The following is a 16746-nucleotide window of genomic DNA, read 5'->3' on the forward strand; positions in this document are numbered from 1 at the left end:
CTACCAACCAATCAGCATAAGAACTGACAGAACTGACGAAGTCTGGTTCTTGACTAAGGCATTCACACCACTATTCATTTTGTATTATTTGGTGGAAAAAAAAATGGCTACCCAGAGAAAGCGTCTATATTTTGTGAAATATTACTCTCTTGTGTTCTTCTTCCTGTCTGGACTCCCAAATCAGTGTATTGTCTAATGTAAGTCTGATATCTGAAATCTTCGGTGGCATTGAAACTGTTGACAGGAGAGGCTGACTTTACAAGCATGACCTTCTCTGGAAGATGCGTGATGTTGGCAGAAATAAATGTGTTGAATAACAGGAGCAGGCTCTGAATGCAACAGAGCAAATCAGATGAAAATCTTATAGATCTAAACAAGTATGTACTTTGACCTATTGCAAAGGAGGAGGCTATTATAGGCTTAATTCTATTAGGGATAATAATTATATGCTACACTGATACCCAGGGTACGAAAGCACGAAGGTAAAATGAATGTAGTCATAAGAAAAAAGACACTTCCTGATGTTGCATTTCCTCACTGGGCATAAATCACACAACACTACCTGAGAGACACTCAAACCAGCCAGGGGACCACGTTTCTCCTCTGACCATGATGACTAAGAAGCTCTGACCTTCAAAACAATTTAACGCTTGAACTATGCTGAGCCTTTCTTCTTTTTCTTCCAGTGTCCACATAGCGAATTCTTGCCTGTTAATTCAAGTGCAACTATTGAACATGTTACCGTTATTCTCACAGTGATTTTCACAGCTACAAACCGATAATAGTGAATGCACTCTTTCTGTGCAATGCTATAAGATTTGATTTGCTGATGAGACTGCCATCAGCATAAGAAAATATTTGGAAAGTCTTTGTTGCTGACCAGTTTAGAAAGACTTAAAATCTTCTGAAAGATTATCATACTTATAATTTTAGTGAAACCTAAAGAACCCTAGATTGTAGTATTTATAATTAGTTTTTTTCTCATATTTTTTTAAAATTAAGGTGGTTGCCAACTACTGCAGGGCTATCTGTTAAAACTACCTGGTTCTACAATATGTTTTCAGGGCTAATTTACATGGTGATTGCATAGGGAAATATACTACCTCTGCAGTCATAATATGGCAACACTTCTGGTAGATTTTCATTTATGCCAGTGAAAAATATTTGGAACAACAACTTCTCCAATATAAGTTTTTTGCAATTTTGTCATTGTTTGTACATGAGATTTTAGTGAGGTTGGTGACAAGCTTTCTTTTAAATTACTTGCTATAAAGCATCTATCGGTAAAGTTTAAATGGTTCAATAGTCTACTTAATTTGTCCACTTTCTCTTGCTTTTCCTTTTTCATTTTTTCATTTATTTTTTTCCAGTTCTAATTTTTTTTTAACCTAAATTCTAGCATTTTGCCTAACAAAAATAAGTGACAGAAAAAAGTTACTTATAATTTTTGGTCTGATGTGGAATCTGCATCTGAAAAAAAAATCAATATAATTTTTAGTTAATGAAGCTATGGGGGAAGAATAACTTAATCTAAGCACAAGGACAGAAAAATAACAAATCATCTTCAGGCACAAGATTTAGTAAAGCTGCATTCCATTTTAAATTACTGAGCTTTTTTCCAAAATGCTGTCAGTGATGAGCATAATTTCCTTTTTATTTTGATGGATGGAGTCTTTATCTGCCTGTATTTTTTGTAAAGATTGTCACCTTTTAAAATTTAAATAAACTAACACAATTTCAGGTGAGCAGAATGTATGATCAAAAGTGGATGAAAGGTATATGTCAAGAAACTGTAGCAATACAATCAACTTCAGTCTGCAAGTAAGTCATTTGTTTCAGTTTCTGGTGAGATTAAAGTGTTGTGCAGGCAATGCAAGAGATTCCTTGATTGCGTTGCTAACAATTTCCTAATTCGTCTAGAGGGGAGAAAGAGCAACAATTCTCTGCCTGACCTGCTGCTTATGAAGAGGGAAGAAGTAGTGGCAAACATGGTGATAAAACAACAGCTGGGATCAAAGTGATCACAAGTCAGTTCAGTTTGTGATTCAAAGGAAGTCTGGAAAGACAGTCAGCAAGTTATGGCTGTAGAAGTCAGAAGAGCAAACTTCAGACTTTTTTTTGAGAATTGCTAAGCACAATTTCTTGGGATGCTGCCACAAAGGCATAGGGCCCTTGAAGGACAGGTAATTTCCAAATAAGAGTTATTGAGACCTCATGAATGAACCATCCTATTGAGCAGGAAGGAGGAGAATTCAGTAGCAGGCTTTCTTTGCTGAGCTTTCCGATGACCTAAAATGCAAGATGTAGACAAGCGTTGCTTGGCTGCTTAATGACAAAATCAGAAAACTGTTTGATTTGAGCTAAGACTTACAAGAGTCTTAAAGGATAACAAAAACTCATTCTGCAGGTGTGCTAGTTTCAAAAATGAAAGCAAAATTTAATGAAGGACAAAACTGATGAATGGGAGGGGGAAGACAATGTAATAGCATACAATATAGAAAAATCTGAAGTACTTAACATCATCCTTGCAAGGAATTTGAGGCACCAGAAGGTTATCGGAATATTCAGCGTAGATTTACCAAAAGTAAATCATGTGCTACTCCATGGTTAAATTTCCTGATGAAATGACTACCTGCATGGATAGGGGAAAAGTAGTGGCTGCACTGTCCCAACCAGTGCCACAGTGCAGGTTCTGCATTGAGCAAGAATGTCTCTTTGCTGGGTAAAAACACAGCTGACTCCACAGACACACCCGACTCCCACAGATGAACATCTGAGATCTGCTGAGGTGCGCATAGTGATTCCTTTTCCCCATGAGGTGCTCTGGGGAGTGACTGCAAAGCTATTTTTCATTTCCCTTCTGTGGGTAAGAGAGGCTGTAACCCAGGGAAAAAAATCCTTTAAAACTCCTCCAGTAACCTCTCATCCAAACATGAGAAAGCATTGGATAGATGTGTATGACTAAACCATAGCTGGAAAGAAGATATGCTTTGTAAAGATTTGGAAACCTTCTGGATAGACTTTTTTTTAATCACCTGGATTATATGCTGTCACGTTGCTCTTTAGCCTTCTCCCAGTATGACTGCGCTTATCTGCATGCAACATCAGACTTTGGTAAGGCTTTTGACAGTCTCTCAAAGCACTCTCGTTTGAAAGCTAAGGAAGAGTGGACTAAAAGAAGAGACTGGACTGGGAACTGAGTGAACCAGTGGGTTGAAAGGGTAATGATAATCAATTGACATCTGTCAGGTGGTCAGTGATGAGCAGGGCAGCTCAGGATACTTTGGGTGTCGGTGAATATCTTCACCAGTGACCTACATTATGACACAGAGTGCACCCTCAGCAAATCTGCAGAAGATAATAAATTAAGGGGAAGTGGTTAACATGACAAATGGAAGAGCTATATTCCATGGGGATCTTGATATACTCGAGGACTGGACCAGGAGAAACCTCATAAAATTCGGTAAGAAGTAGTCTACTCCTCAAGTGGAAGAGCTGCGCAGGTTTGTACAAAGCCATGAAACAAACATCTGAATTGCAGTTACACTGAAAATGACCTGGAGGTTATGGCAAATGCCAGGCTGAACACTGACCAAGGAGTGCACTTTTATTGCCAGAGAGGTAATCAGTATACTAAGCTATATTTGGAGGAGCATGGCCAGCAGAAAAAGATAAGTTCTTTCCTAGAAGACTGTGACCAGATCCCATTCATCTACTTCAAGATGGATGTGGAAATACAGGAGAGGTTCCAACAGATTCTCAAAAGTCCTAAATCACATGATGGTTAGAGGGATGTCGATGGAATGGGGACTTGTTTAATATTGTGAAGAAAAGAATCAGGGGCAATCTAAGAACACCCTGTAAGTATTCAGTAGCAAAGATAATGAAACCAAACTCTTCTCAGTAGAGAAAGACCAATGCCCGCAAGTGTTGGGTTTGGATATTTTGATTTTGGTTTGAGAGGAAAAATGAGACATCAAGTGGGTGGAGTAGTGCTGGTGTAGGTTGCTTAGGAGGTTTTGTGAAATATCAAGTCTTTGAGATAAAATCATGGCTGACCTGATCTAGTGTTGGCAATAATCCTGCTTCAAGCACAAGATTGGATGAGATGACCTACAAAGGTGCATTCCAACCAATTTTTCTGTGACAGTAGGGATTAAAAAACAGTTTCTTGTTTCAGGGCTTTTGTAAAACATTTATTAGTAATACAGCCAAGAGAGAATTTACAATTTGCTCTTTAGCAGATGTCTGCCTCCCAAGTTGCAGAAATCTTGAAATTATAGTTGAAAACCCTATAGCGTTTAGACGATTATTCCTTCTGCTTTAGTGAACAACACTGGCAAAAGATCCATAAAAATAAAAAACTGCCATCTTGAGATTTTACTTCCTTCTTAACTTCAGAAAATGGTAATATCAAACTCCTGTGCCTCAGCTGATAACAAATTCACTTTAACATTTAACTTTAGTTAGTTATTAAAGATTCATGGATGAAAAAGCTGTCTGTTTTGCTGTGAAATGCTTTTCTGATTTCTTTTACATCATTTTACATTTTCTGGATGAGGAAGAGATGCTGGGGATTGGAAGGGAGAAAAAGGAGAGCTATTGAGTTGAAGTCTCGGGGGATATTTTCCCCAATTTAAAGTAACATTCTTCAACTCTTTCTTGTTTATTTACATCAACTTACTAGTTGAATTGAGGGTATTTTATAGAAACACCTTTAAATTTGTATTGATACACAATGACTTTTCTGTAATAAACCACTACAGATAACATTATGATTTGTGCATTACAAAGCTATCAATAACAATTTTCTGGCAATGGCTTTACAAAGTGCAGCAATAAGAAAATAGAACTGCAGTTTTTAGTAGTGAGTCTTGAAAACTTTTCCTTTGGAATCTTTAATGGATTGACTTAGATCATGCATTGACAAAATACGCTGCATGCTTTAGAAGTGTACGTTTCTTGATAGGAGTTAGCAATGTTTTCTGTTAGGTTTTGTGAGGGAACAGAATTGAAACTCGTTTTTCCCAGAAGAAGATCAAGTACTGTAGGTAGAACTTCCAGATGGTGAATTTTATACCATTTTTTTATCTGAAGTTACTATACATGTGTTGTGTAAAAGTTACACAGAAGTACACTGATACAACAGTGTGAACTGTCAGGTAATTATGAGCTTTCAACAAACATATCATGATGCCTTATCCAAACTCATCATGTCACCTATGCCTTAAAGAGAATAAATTACATGTAGTAATATTGGGAGAGTGATAATGCCTTATATTTATTTGTAGAGCCATAGAATCATAGACTCAGTTATGTCAGAAAAGACCTTTAAGATCATCAAGTCCAACAGTAAAATCAACTCTTCCTATCATCTTCCTATTAAATCAATTGTAACTTTGGCAGATTAATAGTTCAAGTCAATATTTTCATTCTCACTTTGCCTGGGTCTGGGTTTGTTTATCTAGGGACAGCAAAGGTTGTATGTTTGTTTTGCTTTAAAATTTAGTGTATATTATAGCTATTATTTTAAAAGTAATTTTAATTAACCACTATTACCATCAAAGTAAATTACATTTATTTTTTAGCCATTACAGCTTAGTCATTTAAGGGATGGAGGAAGAATTACATGACTTAGCTCATGGTCTGTTCTAGTCTATTGTGTTCTGTGTTAAAAATTGTGGTGGTATTATATTTTGAATATTGTAATATTCCATACGTAGCTTAAGAGTGTTGAAATAGGAGAACTTACTAAACAGAAATCACATAGTATTTCTACTGCATTTGTGAAAATCTATCTAAATACCAACAAAAATAAGTCTTTGGAAAAACTGCAGTTTATTTATCCTTCAGAATGCATTTAGTATGTTTTTACAACGGAACTCTTTAAGTTTCTGTCCTCACACTGCAGTGTATCAGAGCTTCTCACGATTCTTTAATACTAACTAGACTGTTTAAAACAGCCATCATGACTGAGCACAGCATTATGTGGACAAAGTTAGTTTTTCTCTCTATTTGATTCTTCCAGTTCTTTCTGAAATAGAAGCATAACCAGGAGTTGTTCTGTTCTGTGCTCTGACTGCCCATTCCTGTTAGATCTGAATTTTGAAGAGACTGGAGGAATAGGGGAAGTGTGATTAGTAAGGAATTATGGTGAGATTGGGTGTGAAAATGAGGGAGAACTTTTCACTGGTTGTACTAGAATGGAAATCAGAAGAGAGGACTGGTATTTATTGGGTAAGATAATTTGGATTTGGAAAGGGAATTCAGGACAAGAAAAAATTCCTTTTTATCAGGGAATGCAGTGAGAGGACAAGGAGGCACAGTTTTAAGCTGAAAGAGGGAGGGTGTTAGATGATTTACTGAGAAGAAATGTTTTCCTGTGAGGGTGGTGAGGGACTGACACAGGTCACCCAGAGAAGTCTTGGATGCCCCATCCCTGGAGGTGCTCAAGGCCAGGTTGGATGAGGCATTGAGCACTCCATTCCAGTGGAAGGTATCCCTGCCCATGGCAGATGGATTGCAACTGAATGATCTTCAAGGTCCATTCTAACCCCAACCATTCTGCGGTTCCATGATTCTAAGATCAGTGAGAAATATGTGAAGAAGCATGAAGCAGCAGTGGAGAAAAACAGCCCGGGGAGGAGCAGCAATGAATTTCAGGGCTGCTGAACCAGCAGCTCCCTCAAACAATAAGGCATACGGTTTGGTATAAGACTGGGACAAGGGATAGAGAGAGCAGGTAGGAAAAGTTGCTGATAAGATGCTGGCAGAATCAGGATAGGGCCATCTGTCTCAAGAAAAGTGGAGAGGCAGGCATGATCCTTGCAGGAAGTCAGATTGTTCATTTGTGCTGTCTGTGCATCTGGAGGGTGGCAGCCTGCTGCTGAGATTGGTTACTCCTTGTATCTCACAAGGTAGAGTTCTCATGCTCTAGCTCTGGAGTTGGTGACCATGCTGATGATTATATTAAATGCAGTATGATGTCTCATAGTAGAATTTCCTTCTCATACTTGTAAAATACCTGTCAACAGCTTTTGAGGAAAAAAGTACACTTGCATTATTGGTTCCGTTCAGTGAAGCATGAAATTGCTAAATTACAAAGCAACTATTTTATATTTAATGTACTTAATACACAAATTTTATCTTAAATTAAATCTTAGACTTTACAAATGCACAATAATTCTATCATTTCATTTTGCTACCCCAAAATTATTTTAAATAATAAGTCTTAAGTTAGAAGAATAATTTATGTTAAGTTAAAAATTTAGTCATTGTCAAGTCACCAATTAGCCTGTCATGTCCTGAGTAACCTACACATATTTAATCAGGACTGTCAGAGATCCTCAAGTAATAGGATTTGACTATTTCTAATACAGTCAGTGGAAGCTACTTACTATTTAACACTTTAAAAAAAAAAATCACATTTCAGAATCTGCTTTGGTGTTTGTATGAAGATTTTTAAATGAGATAGAATTGGCAGTGATAGCACACAAGGAAACGGTAAATAACATTTTACCAAAAGAGTGGTCAAGCATTGGAAGAGGCTGCCCATGAAAGTGGTAAAGACTCCAACCCTGGAAGTGTTCAAAAAGTATGTAGATGTGACAATTTGGAACATGGTTTAGTAGGCACAGTGATTTCAAACCGGATGAGCTTAGAGATCTTTTCCAACCTTAATGATTCTATGATTCTATGTATTAATAGTGCATAGAGGAAAAGGATAAATCTGACTACATATTACATGTCTCATGGACATAGACTCTTAAAGCAGCTGTTACGGCTTTCAAAAGACATATTCGGATGATTCTAGTGAGTTCTTTGCCATTGTGAGCTCAGTATGCAAGAGCAGTAAAAAGGTAATGAAGAACATGAATAAGATCTGATAGTATGTTAGAAGACTGCAAATCAAAATGTTTTTCTATATGAACCTATGATAGATCCAACGCTTGATTGCTACTAAGAGGATGTGTGAGGAAGCTCCGAAGGGACTTTTTACAAGGACATGTAGTGATAGGATGAAGGGGAATGGCTTTAAATTGGAAGGCGGAAGATTTAGACTAGACTTTAGGAAGAAATTCTTCATGATGAAGGTGGTGAGATACCGGAATGTGTTGCCCAGGGAAATTGTGGATGCACCCTTTCTAGAAGTGTTCAGGGTGAGGTTGTTTCGGGCCTTGAGCAGCCTGATCTAGTGGGACGTGTCCCTGCCCATGGCAGGGGGGTTGGAACTAGATGAGCTTTAAGGTCCCTTCAAACCCCAAAAATTCCGTGACTCTGTGATTGTACATGGAGGCAATTGATAAAAGCTCCAGAAGAAGGTGATAGAGATGAGCAGGGGTTTAGCATGGTTTCCAGGCAGAGCTAGAAATCAAATAATTCCAGTACAGAAAAAAGATGTCAGAGACATATTGAACAGAGATCTGCAAAAGTATCTGTGACACAGAGGAGGCAAGAGGCAACTATTAGTAGCACTTTCTTACAACACAGATACAGGGAGTTTATATTGCAGTGCCATGTTTAAGCTGCAGAAAAAAGAGGGGTTGAAATGTTACCATACGTTATCTATGTGCAACCAAGCAGTGGGCTTACAGTAGACAAAGACAGAGGGTTCTGGGTAGGTGACATGATCAGTTTATTGGACTCATTGCCATAGGGTGTTGTAAAGCCTAAAATTAAAAAAAAAAGTTTGAATAGGGATGCATGTAAATGTTCAAATTCATGGTAGATAGGGATATTAACCACAACTGATCTGGATTTAGTTTCTGATCTGCATGGTCCTTAATGTGCTGATTTTCAGCAACTGAGTGAGGATTCCTTACTGTCTGTGTGTCCTAAAAAATCCCTGAAAGGGAGTCTGATAGTCAGCCATTTCCAATACTGCAACAGAAAATCATTATAGATTTTTTTTTAAGTATAACAGTAATTTCACTTCCTAATGGCTAAGAATAATGAGTGTAGAATTAGGTATAGAATATTAAAAGTTCTAAATTATACATATGCCTTCGTGTAGGCCATTTCATTCGAAAACTCATTTAAAATATTTAAATAATATTGTTAAGAGGCACAAGGAATCCTTACTCCACATAACTGGGCTAAAAGAAATTGCTGTCATCTTAAGCACTTAGTTAGCATTTATGGAAAACTTTAAAGCTCAGAAAAATAGCAGTTAGCAATGGAAAAGCTGAGGAATCTTTTATTATAGAAAGATTTCCAGAAGGAACTAAGGTAATTTACTTCTGGTATTTTCTTCCAGCTCTTCACTCACATTCTGTTTTTAATTTATTTGAAATAAATAAGTCATATGAGTGATTTGGTCTTATTTGACCTGCCAGGGCATAACCTGTGAAATAAAACCACCTTTCGTTTCTAAATAAAGCTATTGAAGAATAAGGTACATGGTTCTCCTAGGAGGTTACATAAACAAGAAACTAAAATTCTTGAGACACGTACATACAAATCACTGGTTATAAGAACTGGAAGAGTTCCATTGTATTAAATCGCCAATGATTTTTTTGAATAGTTCTTTCCATCCTTCCCAGCACCTTTATATTAGCAATATGAATGTATTAGTTGTCTTTACTGAACCTGAGTACAATTAAAAATTGCTACTCAGGAAAAAAAAAAAAAAGCTGAAAACTTGTTGCATTGTGAGATTTATTTTTGTTTCAGATTCAATTTAACATTTCCTGGTGATAGCCCTGCATATTCAATATGCCGTGAGAGCTTAGCTGGTTCCTTTCCATATCATAAAAGGTTTTAAAATCCAAAAATACTGAAACTGTTAAAATTTAATGTGTCTTGTTGGCAACGGAACCCTGCCAAATAGGATTCCACAACAAAATAAGTTACAATTAAATAGAGGACCCTGCAAGATTCCAAGGAGGGGACGGTTTTAATAAAACCATTTTCTTATAACTTTTGTTGTGCGGCACAGCTAGCCTGAAACAACAGCACAATGATGATCCAAAGAAGGGGAAATAAGGACTATAAACAATTAGGAAGAGTTGCTTTCTTTGGAAAATCTCTTATGAAATAAATAAATAGAACCATGTCAGATCCATCTTCACTTCCCACTGTTAATATTAGCTGTTCCACCAATTAGGTATACCTTTCTGTGGAAATTATGCTTCATTGAAGTTATGTCTGTACTGATTAACCATTCCATTTTTCAAATTTTTTTTTGGTTAGAGAAGTATTTTATGTCTCTCTGCTGCTAATACTGCCATTAAAAATCTTACCTCACGGTACTGAGTGATTTGATTCTCTCTCCTTGTTTGAATCATCAACTGAGGGCTGCTCAGACAAAAATATGATGCTACTTAAATTTTCTGCTGCCTTTCCTCTAGTTCTGTATGCTTGATTCTCATACTAAATTAATCATTTCTTTCTTAATATTGCTGCTCATCTAGATCCAGCAGTTGCTGCTCTCATTGTTGAGCTTGGGTTTTATCTCAGCAATAAAGAGAATTATAATGTATGTTTGTCACTAAATAAATAGTTTAAAAATAGAAAGGGAGCAGATCTGCTAAACAAGGAGTTACAGCAGCAACTAGTTATTTTTCAGAGAAGATTTATGTTAGATAATTAGTGATTAAAACAGTCATCAGAGAAGTATGCATTAATATTCACATATTTAGCAGTTTAAGGGCCTTTTTTGTGCAAGTATTAAAAAAATTGAGATAATGGACAAAATAAATCCAATAACTCAGTTCTTTGTTGTTTCTAATGTTAAAAAAATTACAAAAAATGCTTAGCACTTATTTTAAATAAGACAAAACCTATGAAGCTGTACCTGCTATATCTAAAAGTGATGCAATTGCAGATAGATTACAGCAAGTCAGTCCTTAAATAATATCTGTGTGTATATATATATATATTTTACATTTCTCTTACAGCATCCTAAATGACCTGCCACATGTTTTTAAATTCATCTCAAGAATTAATGCATCATAAAACAAGACCTCAATGTTTATGTTCAGTCTGGCTCTTAATTATTTTGCAAGAAAATTTAGATGACCTTGACTGCAATTTTTCGGAATGGAACCTTCGAAATTATTTCTAAATAGCAGTCTTTTGCACTCTTCTTATCCCATGCATTCAAACAAGACATCCTGTCTCTGTTATAGCACTGGAGAAGAAGATATGTGAGATGGGATTTACCAGGTGGGCTGACGACATTGAACAGAAGTTCTTTCTTCTTCCTCCAGTAAGCAGAAATAAAAATTGCAAGAGAAAATGCTGGAGGAGAAGAATCATTTAATAAAGTTGGGTGGTCTTATTAATTCTCTTTTTTTACAGTTCAGTATTGTTGTCTTCCAAAGTGCATAGGTACTATTGGGGTTAAGTGCTAGTTTTCTGTAGAGAACAGAGGGAGTCAGGAGGACATCTGAAGATAGTGTGTTGCAGCAGGTATCTTGTATTACTTTTAAGGATTATCAGCCTACATGAAGCACAGTTTGGGTGACCAGGACAGTCATCTGTCCAGTGCATTTTAATCATTGTCCTGCTTTCCATTTTTCATCCCAACTTTCAATTATTTTTACACTATTTGTTTTATACTCACTAAATCAAATTGGTAGATAAAATAAGTTTGTATTGATCCGAGCTGGGCCTTTGGTGTTACAGACTGCTTATTTTTCAATTTCTTGCTTTTGTGTGCCAGTAAAATGTGCAGCCAGGGCCAGTTATGCACTTGGAAGCATGGGCATGTACATATGAGTAGTGTTAAGGTATCTAAAAAAACAGTTCAGTCCATGATCTCAATGACCTCAAATAATGGTATGTGGTAAATATGTGATTATTATGGATTACCTCGGGCCAGTTCATGGGGCTTACAAGAGGTGCACTTGTAACTGGAATTAGCTGATACCCTGAATCCTGTTCTAAGCAGAGTCCAAACATTGAAAGGATAACAAATCTCAATTCCATTTTTTAACCTCAAGACCTCTCTCTTCAGCTCAGTTACAGAGAGTATGTTGTTAGCTAGGGCACAATGTCACTTATCTAATACCAATAAGTATTTATAAATACTTATAAATCATCACAATGACTTGAGAAAGGCTTGTTCCAATTTGCTTTAATCTCACTATCTAGCAAGACAGAAAGGAATGAAAAACACTGGATGTTTTAAAATTCACTGGGTTTCACGAGATATTATTTTTTTAGGGCTTTGTATTTGTTTTTGTAGGGTGAATTTGTTCTCAATATGTAGGTAGATGCCAAATGTTTACCTTCATTTTGCTTTTGGAAGCAGTTTATAACTGTCAATTAAAATAGCAATCCCTTGTATCTGTCAATCTCTGCAGCGTGATTTGTGCCTCAGCACAAGGTTGGATGGTCACTCGCTGATGACTCAGCGTGGATCAGCATTCACAATATATCCAAGGGGTAGTGACACTCTCATGTCATCCACCACTCAGAGAACAGCAGCAACATGCACACAGTGGGTTAGCAAGGTCATTATGGACTGGGTAGTGTTTTAAACCATGGAGAAATCTACAGATTTTATTCATCTTCCTGCAGTGAGGCAATACTTCTTCAGTTTTCCTAGTAGGTATCATTTATATTTGATATTTGTACTTGTCCTTTAATATACTGCCTAAAATAAAAAATTTCTTCTAAGGAAACAAAAGGCAGCATTGGTCTGAAGTAAAATAGTAGAAGTGTTTTATTACCCTGGATTTTTGTGTAAAAGCAGTAATCTATTTAGTAAATAAATTATTCTATCCAATCTCTGAAACAAATGTGAAATGTGCTTGTAAAAAAATAATTGCTACCTTAAACACTTTTAAAGGGCTTTTAGTTAATGCTTGACAGAAAGGTTTTTAACCAAATGGGTAAAAACTTTGCTATTTTGATATTTGGTAACCTTAAACTACCGTTTTTTTTAAGTAAAGTTTTCCCTGGGAAAGTCAGGTACAGAAATTTCTCAAATCATATGTCAGATTACTATGAATAATGTTATTAGCATTGAGTGAGACCAGTTTTTAAGTAAAGCAGGTACTCCTTGTCCCCCAAAGGACAAAACCAGAAATGGACAACAAGGGAAAATATGTTCTCTGCATCTGCCAGTGCATACACAACCTTAATAAATTCTAGTACCTGTGAAAGTCACAGCAAAACCCACACCCTTGTGAGGCACAGTGCAGCCAGGAGAACAAAAAGAGTTCATTAACTGCCTGGCCTCTTGATATTTTCAGGCTTTTGAAATAAGATTTTCATCTAGCTTATACCGTATTACTGTGATTAAAGGCAGTGGCATACCGTGGATCTTCTGGCAGAGGCAAGGATATGACAAAAATTGGATCTTGGCAATCTCTAGAGCAGAAACTTCAGGAAATTATGTGTCAAGTTTTACTCTGACAGTAGGCCCAAAGGTTTCTGCTGGGCACAACAGAGGAGTTGGAGAAGTTGAATGATGGGAAGTGTACTACGTATGTCGTGCATTTTTTTTTTTTTGACAACTTTCTGCTGGTTGTCTCCTGTGGATTCCTGGCTCATTGTTACTAAAGGCTGCATCCCCTCCTTCCCTGTTCCCAGGTGGCTTCCAGGGAGGTTCAAGGTAAGTATTGCCTCTCCTGAGTGGTTGGCCTCTGGGCAGCAGAAGAGAAATGCAAGGTGACCTGTCAGTGTCAGTTTTAGCTTCTTATTTTCCATATCTATCTTCGCAGACTGCTGTCTGTAATTTGGAGCAGCAGTGCAAGTGGGATTGCAGTAGCCTTGTCGAGGAGGTTAACTGTTTAAGATGCAGTCTGCATCACCAGATTCTGAAGGTTAAATCTGAAAAGAGAGCAAAGAACTCTTGAAATGAAATGAATTGTCTTCCAATCAGATTAATTTCGTACAGTTTTTCACCATCAGTGCTATTACAGAATATGTCTCAATTTGACTGCAGCTCTACCTGCAAAGCCTCAGTTCACTGGGGCAGGAGTATGTTGTATTAACTAGTAATATCTACTTCATCTTTATCTTAAATTAATGGGAAAAAATACCTGTTTTCCGATAATAAACTTTGTATTTTCCAGTATGCAATGCTCAAAGTTTAGATCATAGAACTCTGTGCAGAAATGTTGTTAAATTTTATAAAGAAAGAGTATGTGGAAGTATTCATCGCTGATCTTCAGGGATAAAGTATTCCCTTTCAGGGCAACACTTCCTATAAGTCAGTTTTGTGGCCCACTTATATTGTGTATATGATTATATACAGTTGTTTGTGTGCTGTAATACTGTGTTATCAAATTCTAATGTTTCCTTGTCAAAAAATGTATGCTTGTCAGAAAAGCCCTACTGAAAAGGTCTTGATGAATTTGCTATGCATGCTTTAAAATTATTACTGTTTTCTCTGTATTCTTGGCCACTAATAAGCACCTGATCTTTTTACTCTTGTCTCTATCACCAGGCCTCCTGAACCTGTTTACAGCACTGTGAACAAACTGTGTGATAAACCACCTTCTCCTAGGCACTATTCCCCTGTCGAGTGTGACAAAAGCTTCCTTCTTACAGCTCCCTATCCCCACTACCACGTAGGCCTGCTCCCTGACTCTGAGATCACCAGGTACTGCATGCGCTTCTTCCTCACCTCCTTTGTTATAGTGCATGAACACCACTAGATTTATCTCATAGTTTGCATCCTCACCACACGTCTTCTTCTACAGCTTGTGCATTTATTTAACCATATTTTCACATCTGCACTACTGGAAGATATATGCTGCCTCAGTATATAATTTTGGTCATCCAAAATCCAGTGATGAGCACAGGCAATGTTTTGGTCCATTGGAATGGCGCTCTAAAATAGGTTATGTAGTATCTATCACATTTTATGACTGAACTCAGTATTTCTTTGTCTGTGAGTAAGGAAAGTGGCTAAGACTTCACTGAAAACTGTAGTGATTTGTTTTAATTCAGTCATTTTATTTCTGTCGTGCATACTTTGTCACCGAGCATTTTGGTGTTTGTAGGGTGGCTACATAAGCCATGCAGAAGAAACAGCAAAAACTAATCACTTCCCTCACCTAATCATGGTTGGGAGTACATGTAAAATTTAACTTTCTCTGGACTAGCTGTGCTCTGAGAGGACTTTTCCAAAACCTAAATTTATGAACATTTCCATAACTGAAGTAATGGAAGATATTTCTATAAAATACTGTCAGAAATTGCCCCATGAGAAATATTTAATAAAGAAAAACATGCTATCCAAAACTGTAAACTACAATAAGAAAGCTATTCTATAGCCTACTAGGATAGTAGTAAACCATTTCCAAACAAGATCTGGTAAATAGAAGAAGAGATAGGCACAGGTTTTCTAGAGGATCTTGAATGCTTCCTTTGTCAGGAAAAAAAAAATCAACTTCTATACACTAGAGCAGAATAAAAATTATTGTATTTGGAGTTTTGATCATAGACTCTTTCTACAGAAAACACTTTTGAAAGAAAACAGTAACGTGGGAAGAGAAGAGCACAATTGTGTAAGTCGGAAGGAAAATGGTAAATTAATATAAGATACAGTAACAGGAAAGAAACCTCAGGGATTTGAAAAACAGCTGTAAAAGGGAGTGCAGTGCTATGAGATAGAAAGCTATATTTAAAAAGCAATAAGACAAATACTAGTGAAGAATGCAATAGATGTGGCAAAAGGATGCAGAAGCTTTCAGTTTACTGGAATGAAAACTGTGTGTCTTCCAGAAAACAAATATAAAGATGCTTAACCACTGGACAAAGTCATTAGTCAATCTGTTCAAGCCAGTGAAAGCTTGGGTGAAAACCATTGATAAAGGCAATATTTCAGAAAGGTAGGGTGCCAGACACTAACAGCTCCATCCACAATACTTGACTTTCTCTGCAAATATTACCTTAGAGGAAATAACTAGCAAAAAATTAGTTAAATGACTTCAAATCTTTAGGTATGGAGTACATATGAGTATCTGTAAGGGTCACCATGCTTCTGTGTGTTTAGAGCCGGACCACAGAAGAGTTCATTGTAAGACTCTTATTTTTAAAATGGTCCCTTTAGAAAAGATGGGACAAACCAGAACTAGAAAATTGAACAAGAATGTTCTGAGAGATCTGGGGAGTTGTGAATTGGGAGCACTGAGGATTAGATTGTGGCTTCTTAACTATAGGGAGATATAATTCATTGCTGAATGGTCAGTCTCTACAGACATAGAACTGTCAGGACTATGGACACTGATCGGTGTAAAACATTTAATCTGTTAAGGCTGCTTTCTGCAGACCAGATACTCAGATGCCAGCAATCAGTGGAGAGCCCTGGAGAGCTCATAGAACTGGGCCATTTTGCCACCTGAATGTATAATGGTCTACACACTTTTGCTTTATTGTGTGATTGATTGAGTACTTGGTCATCAGACATTTGATGACCTGAAACCAGGATTTAAAAAGCTGGGGCTTGTTCTACTGTCTCTAGTTAACAATTGTCTTTAAGAACAAGATTTCATTTCTCTTCGATCCAATTTGATGTAAAATTAAGCTCAGTTTGTCAATTTCAACACTCCAACAAAAACTTCAGAGAGAACACAAAAGGCAAGAAAAGGCACAACTCATCATTAAATGCTCTGCACTGTGGTCTACTACATGCTGTGGTAAAGGCAACTGATTGCTATAATTTATACTTCCTTCCCTCTGTGAAATAAGACAGGTTTTGATGTTCTCAAATACTGTCATTTTTTTTCATAAGAATCTTTGACTGCGGAAGAAGACATTTGAAATAATATTTCACCGAATGCATTT

At 36.8% G+C, this 16746-nt stretch overlaps 1 protein-coding gene across 33 annotated transcripts in view; it reads left to right on the forward strand.

Moving 5' to 3' along the window:
* DLG2 (discs large MAGUK scaffold protein 2) overlaps nucleotides 1–16746 on the forward strand; it is a 1074248-nt gene that overhangs the window by 783240 nt on the left and 274262 nt on the right. For 29 of the 33 annotated variants that reach the window (XM_054071916.1, XM_054071930.1, XM_054071923.1 and 26 more), the window contains one exon: nucleotides 14402–14557. The exons of the other annotated variants lie outside the window; for them this stretch is intronic. In XM_054071916.1, coding sequence (XP_053927891.1) covers nucleotides 14402–14557 — 156 coding nt within the window. The remainder of the gene's footprint in view (nucleotides 1–14401; nucleotides 14558–16746) is intronic. 33 annotated transcript variants of the gene reach the window in all.

Source organism: Cuculus canorus, chromosome 1 (assembly GCF_017976375.1).
Source record: "Cuculus canorus isolate bCucCan1 chromosome 1, bCucCan1.pri, whole genome shotgun sequence".
Taxonomy (NCBI): Eukaryota; Metazoa; Chordata; class Aves; order Cuculiformes; family Cuculidae; genus Cuculus; species Cuculus canorus.